Source organism: Clarias gariepinus, chromosome 8, assembly GCF_024256425.1.
Source record: "Clarias gariepinus isolate MV-2021 ecotype Netherlands chromosome 8, CGAR_prim_01v2, whole genome shotgun sequence".
NCBI classification, from domain to species: Eukaryota; Metazoa; Chordata; class Actinopteri; order Siluriformes; family Clariidae; genus Clarias; species Clarias gariepinus.
The window spans coordinates 37,352,803-37,360,000 of record NC_071107.1 but is presented as its reverse complement, the minus strand read 5'-3'; the positions used below and the strand labels follow the sequence as shown (position 1 = coordinate 37,360,000).

General features: G+C 38.1%; 1 protein-coding gene across 3 annotated transcripts in view; it reads right to left on the bottom strand.

Annotated features, from left to right (window-relative positions):
• Window positions 1-2,071, bottom strand: part of sertad4 (SERTA domain containing 4) — an 8,912-nt gene extending 6,841 nt beyond the window's left edge. Inside the window, exons 1-2 of one of the 3 annotated variants that reach the window (XM_053502969.1) lie at window positions 1,581-1,911; window positions 1,339-1,480 (exon numbers count right to left, since the gene is read on the bottom strand). Coding sequence is in view for 2 of the 3 variants with exons in the window: in XM_053502967.1 (XP_053358942.1) it covers window positions 1,339-1,497 (159 nt within the window). In the remaining variant the exon portion in view is untranslated. Of the gene's footprint in view, window positions 1-1,338; window positions 1,912-2,012 lie in introns of those variants that run through there. The other 2 variants (XM_053502968.1, XM_053502967.1) reach the window with 2 other exon arrangements.
• Between the last annotated feature and the right edge of the window lie 5,127 nt (window positions 2,072-7,198).

Here is a 7,198-nt window from a genome sequence, read left to right as displayed (position 1 = left end):
TTTTTAACAAACTGCCTGGATGAATTCAAGGTTAGATATTCATCTCTGACCACAAGCTACGAGTGTGTAATTAAGCATGTATTGATTCTACTGCAATGATAATAAATCAGTAATATCATTTATTATTTATTTATATGTAGTATTTATTAGAATATCTTTTACATTGAAGAGTATATGCAAATTAGAACTTTCATATTTAATACGTTGCATAATTTAAATATTTTGGTTTTTTATTACCAAACAAATTATGTGTTTTAACGTGAGCTGCATTGTCATGTTGATTTTTTACCTAAATAATTCATGTATTTAAAGTCGTATGTTTATGCTAAATATCAGATTCATTCGTGTTTCTGACCCAGTTCCCCTAGCACAAGGTGTGTGTTTATTTTCTTATTTATTTTTTAATAAGACTAATTATTTGTATCCTGATTTTCGCCTCCTACCTACAGTACCTACCCCTCTACATACCTGTACAGTATATATACATGTGTGTGTACACGGTTCTGATCAGGATTCTGTGCTCTAGTGTGAAAGAGTGAGTGTGATCTCTTATGTCAGATTCACATCCTGTAGATTCTGCAAAATGCTCATATCAATAACGACCTGCCATCAAAAGTATTGGCACCCCATGCAGACTGTCTGTAAACACTGCACATAAATTAAGATATAATGATGTAAACTGATATGGAGGACTATAAACATTTCCTCCTCAAACATAATAGCGGTGTGCAAAATTATTGGCACCTCCTGGAAACAGAACCTCTATTTACCTTGCTGGCAGAGGCAACCAGGGTTTTTGTTTGTTTGGTTGTTTGTTTGTTTGTTTGTCCCTCCCCTTTTGAACGCAGCCCTAAACATGCCTACAGTGTTGATGGATTAAAGCTGCATCTGATAACAAACAAGTTAAGAGGTAAAAAAAAAAAAAAATTCAGCTACTTTTCTTTTTTTTTTTTTCTTTATTACACCAATGCATTACTCACTGGGGTGTATCGTGTGTCATTTTGAGACGCGGTATAAGTGTGTGTTGTGATTATGCAGCGCGAGATGAAAGCACACACTCGGTTACATCAGCTGTGTGGGTTTACAGACTGTGTTTTATTCGCGCTAAAGACACACACTTGTGCGTGCAGAGTTTTTTTTAAATTGATATGCATTTCCATTAATATGCATCATTAAGGCTAATCGTGTGCACTGAATGCAGAAAAACAAAATGCTTGTGTGTGTGTGTGTGCGCGCGCATTAAAATGACATGCGGTTTACAGAGTGCACTAAACACACTTCTTATTTGTATGCACGCAGGTACGCGTTAATAACACACACACACACACACACACTTACCTGGAGCTGCAGGGATGCACGTGCCCAGACTTGTTCCGTTGACGGTAATAAAACTGCGGAGAAGATAAAGAGATCCTGCGCGTGACCAGGGAATAAAATCCTCCGCGTCTCCGCCACTGCACGTGCACTCAGGGGGTAAATACTGCTGAAATAATGCATACATACACTCGCGCGCGCGCATGTGTGTGTATATATGTGTGTATATATGTGTGTGTGTGTGTGTCACTGCGGTGCGCTCAGACCGTTTCCCTCCGTCGGTTCCACAAAACAAAAGCCCGCGTCGCTCGTGTGGCGGAATGTCTCGCGCACCCGGTGACCGCGCGGCTCCATAGGCTCCTCCGGGACACCGAGAGGAAACCTTCTCCCTGCTCCTCTCTGCCGCCTCCGTGTGTGTGTGTGTGTGTGTGTGGAGGAGCGGAACACTGTTACATCTCTCACGCGACGCTTCTTTTCTTTTTTTGGACGCCTTTGATCTTCCTTTTTAATAATAGGTGCTCGCGCTACTCACGCGCTCCGCTTTGCTTTGCTCCGGTGAAACCGAGAATTACACACACACACACACACACACACACACTTTCCCTATTCACCCCTCACCCTTTCCTTTCCTTCCTCTGTCTCTCTCTCTCTCATACACACACACACACACACACACACACACACACATTTTTTCTCACCATTATTTTTCCAGATGTCTGCATCAGAACGTCATGAGCAGAAATACTGCGAGTGTATCCAGTTTTATTGCTCCCCTTCCAGCTAACAGACAGCTGAGTAAAATGTGTTCTACAGTGTAACACCTCAAACACCACCCTGACCCCCCCCATTAAAATCAGCCCTGCGGGTAGCACTGTCGCCTCGCACCTCCAGGGTCCAGGTTCGATTTGGGTCTGTGTTCGTGGAGTTTGCGTGTTCTCCCCGTGCTTGGAGGGTTTCCTCCGAGTACTCTGGTTTCCTCCGACAGTCTAAAGACATGAAGATTACACGAAATGTTGTTCCCAAGTTGCCCATCGTGTGTGTGTGTGTGTGTGTGTGTGTGTGCCCTGCGCTGGATTGGCACCCTGTCCAGGATGTACTCCACCTCATCCCTGACATCTCTTGTCATGTCCTAATGCCCTCATCCCCTGGCTCTCAATCATCACTGATTTTTAAAGTGACAGAACAACAAGCGATTATTCATTTTCTCACCAGACATGATTTTAGATACTACACTTAAAGGACCATCCAGACACTCATCTTAAACAATTCCTATGGAGCAATTCACTATGTCAGCGTTTCCTCGGTTTCTACCTGCTGACAAAATAGAAACGTAAAAACAGTTGTTTAATCTTATCCCATCTTGTAGAAACGCTCATTAACATCTGTGTTCTACAGCGTAACACCTCAAACACAACCTCCATCAGCAATGCTTTACAATTTTTTTTAAATTTAAAACCACCACCGATTTTTGCCTCCTACTCCGTACATTCTCATTAGCAAGCAACAAAACAATGAGCATTTGTTCATTTGCTTAACCGCCATCCACGATTTTAGCTACTACACTGAAAAACAACACGCAGACGATCATCTCAAAGTGTGCGGTTCAATTTTTACTCATTTTTTACCTGCAATTGTTTGCTGTTGAAACAGTTGATTTATGACATCTTGTAGAAACGCTTATTAAATGTGTGTTCTACACTACGAAGAACTAAGGCATGGAATGCATTTTTAAAATCTAATTTGCCACTAAAGCTAGTACACACCTGTTCAGTACATGTAAATTCAAACAACAAATTTTTACAATTAAAGCTTTTTTTTTATTTTCTACTTACGATTTTTTTTTAGAATTTTGATCCCTTCCCCAGCTAGCGATTAACAGTGTGATGATGTTCAGTGTGTTAGGTGTTTTGAATATTTTTATTTTACGCTGGGTTTTAGAGGACCTAATCCCATCATAAGTCAAGCACTACTTTTAGCTAGTAAAGCATTTCTAGTCCGAAGTGACAACAGACGCGATCTCTACGTGCCCACTGCACAGACGACTTCACTTACAGTACAGTGTGTGTGTACGCAGGCTTAACGCACCATGAGAAACTTTAAAACTATAACCTCCTGTTAGCGGTACTTTCCTTGTATTGCTGGTGCAGAATAACTTCAGATGCTAAAACGTTTCTCACCAAACATGTCTCGATTGCACTGCGTTAAAAGGAACATTCTATGTAAGATTTCGTGTCCTTGACATTTTTTCTCTTCCTGCTCGTTGCTCACACCACAGTGAATAGTCACATCAAATAAAAACACGCAGACATCATCAGACCTTAGAAGTCTTGTTTTTTTTTAAACAATCACATAAATTTTTTTTCATTTTCCATAAATCACTCGCTCACATCATTTACAAATCCGATGAACTTATACATACATTGCTGTAACAGTGTAAAATCTTCCTAGAGAAAAGTAAGGCACCGAATAAATCGGTGGATAATTTCATCTCAACGTGAAAAAAACGACCAGGCAAAAGTACGTTTAAAAAATAAAAAATAAAATAAACCAGGCATGTGCTGATTCATCATTGTTTTTATATTATAGTGATACTGTATCAGTCTTCAATGTTTTAAAGTTCTGATTAGAATGAGCCCAAAAATATTGGCTACCTAAGCTGCTTTCTTGTTACCACAACAACACCAGGCTTTATTTATGGTGGTGGATACAAATACATTTTGCTGTAAATCTAATCATTTTGATTTATACACATTTTCTCATATTTCATACACATTTCCATAATTTTCTTCGGATTTTGTAAAGCTGCTTTTTGCGACAATGACCATTGTTAAAAGCGCTATACAAATAAAACATAATTTCATTTAATTAATTTAAATTGTTTACAAATAATGTAAATCAGTTGTGCTGGGATCACGCTTGGATCATTCCATATTAAATCAACCAAAGGCACAACACTTCTCATGGTGAGAAAAAATCGATTTAGCTGATACTGTACATACTTTATAATATACACTACACTCTATACTATATACAATTTATTATAGTATATACTATAGAGATGGGGAAGGGGGGGAGAAATCTTTTGTGATTCTTTTGTGTGGCAATTCATTTATCGGAAGACTGACTGAATTTTTACAAATTAATTCATGTGTGTTTGCCTTTGAAGTGGTAAAATGCAATCTATATAATCCTTTAGGTGATGTGCTCTAAACAGTCCACAAAGCTCATTTAGAACTGTAACAAATCTGAAAAAAGCTAAATATTAAATCTGGATATTTATAAAATTGTGATGAATCAAAACAACACCTGCATATCGTGATAATATCGTATCGCGTGCTCCTTGGCGATTCCAAATCCTATATTCCTATTCCATAGGGTCAGGTAGGTCTGTGGGCAAAGTGAAGAATGGGTAGACTACCTTTACGGGCTAAAAGAAATGCCATTTTATGGTCAGTTATCGAGCAAATTCACCATGTTGGCAGTTAGTGAAGGTTTTTGCATAAATATCCTAGCTTTATTGTCTTAAAATTTCATTATATTTTTCCATCTCCTCCACTATGTACAAGCTGCTCTTTATAACAGATGTTTCTGCCTCAAAACAACTGAGGAACTACATCTGGTGCCTTCATCTATTTCCTCAACAGGCTTGTTTTTCCTATTTGCATACATTTGTTTCAGTGAATGTCAACTGCAAGAAAATAAATGTATAAATGACACATAATTGCTTCCTCTAGGCAACCCTGGGCAATAAGCTTACCACAAAGCTGCAAAACCTCACCAGCTTCCAAACGTACCATGGAGACATCTGACTAAACTGTTGCATCGTAAGTCAGATCTGTTGCATCGGCTAATTTAGCGATGACATAAAGCAAGACGACGCTAGCCTCGCTCACACAAACACCAGGATGTGTAAGTTCCTTCAAGTTCATTGAAGAATGAGTCGTTGTTATAATACATTAGCTCAGACTTACGAGGCAACAGCTGAGTTGGTCACCACGAGACACTTGGTTGAATTTGTATGGAGTGACCTTTTTGCTAATCAACTTCTGTTTGGCATTTTAGTAACGTGAAACGTGAGATAAAGAAACTCTGAGTTGCTGAAACGTTTGCAAATTTGGCGAGATTTGTTTTGTTCACTTTGACTACGGGGAACATTCACACACAGCTTGATAAACGATGCTCATTTGTGCAGTAAGTATTGCAATATATTTATTAGCACATACCATACAGACACACACACACACACACACACAAACACACCTTGAGAAAGTTAAAGGAATTAAAAAACAGCTCTGATCCTAAACATTGTGGACTTTCCTGTGCTCGCTTTTAAAATACATAATTAAAGTTTTTCCTTTTTTTTTTTTTTATGCTGGTGTTTCGTAGTTGTAAACGTGTGCTGGTCCGAACACGTCAAAACATGATTATTTTCGTAATTACAGGCTGGCCGGGGGAAATGCCCACTTCATGTCCTGAATAGCATTAAAAAGCATTAAAGGAAGGAAAGAAGATTGTGATAATGACTAGCTTAAGTCAGGAAATTAATGGTGATTTTTGAAATTGAAAGAAACTTGAAAGAACATTTTTAAGTGAAAAATGTTTCATATTTGCCTCATTGTAGCGCATCCAGCAGTGTTAGCTTAATGTTAGTTTACACTTTATAAACAAAATTTCTTAAACATTTAACCAAATCATTGCCATTTCCGCCAAGTTACCCCTCGTCAGCCACCGAGTTAGCAGTAGCAATGAATTAAATAAAATCCTGTGGGGCTAGCTCATACTAGCTAGCTGGCTAACATTAGCAGTTAGTTCAAGTTAGCTATCTGACTATTATTATCTTAAAAAGAAGAATATGAATGAAGAACATTCTGTCAGAAATCCTGTCAGGTTAGTGCTAAGTTCGCGTTCAGTAGATGGTGAACATTACTAATGATGATCTTGTGTTCTACAGTTTTTCGGGAAAGGTTGGGTGTTTATGAGGATATTTATAAATATAAAAACAAAAACATCGCGTCAGAAATACTAGCTGAATATGAATAACAAATATGAATAAAAAACAAATAGTTTAACTAACTGATTAATGCTAGCAGTACGCTAAGGTTAACTAGCTGTTTAACGATAATGAATTTGAACATTTAAAAATAATAATTAAAATATCCTGTCAGAAATTGTCAGGTTAGCATTTTAGCTACCTTGCTAATGTTAGTGGGATCATATTTGCTATCTGAACATCATTTAAAAAAAAGAATCAGATTAGCTCATGTTAGCTAGCTGAAGATTATTAACAAGTATGAATTTGAGGACTTGATGGCTAACGGCAGCAGTTAGGAAAATTTATAAATGAATGTTAAAAAAACATTATGTGAGCTGAATAGTGTCAACTACCAATCCTGTTAGCTTAGCTACAGAATGCTACAGACAAAAAGATGCAACATTACGTTATGATTTTCAGTTGTTTGCTTCGTGTGTGCGTGTGTGTGAGACAAAGAGAGTGTGTGTGCGCCTGAGTCTCTTTCACAAGGTGTGTTTTTGTGGCATTTGCAGAAAAATGTGCTTGTTTCATCAGAGATCTGCAGCAATATTTCTTTCTTCCCTTTTTTTAAAAAACAAAACACACGAATGTCATTAATCTTTTCCAGAGATGCTGATGCAGCAAAGCTCACGGCACAAAATGGACAGAGACAGCAGAATACACACACACACACACACACTCCACCTTACACTGTGTTTTCTGTCCCCTGTTTTAACTCCAGTCACTAGAGAAGGACACACAGTAAACCTGGAGAGGAAATGTTTCAGTAATTCATTAATCCTAACTAACGATGACACAAAATAAAAATGACTAAAGCCTGCAAAATCTGCGAACGTTTGCTCACAGAGCTCT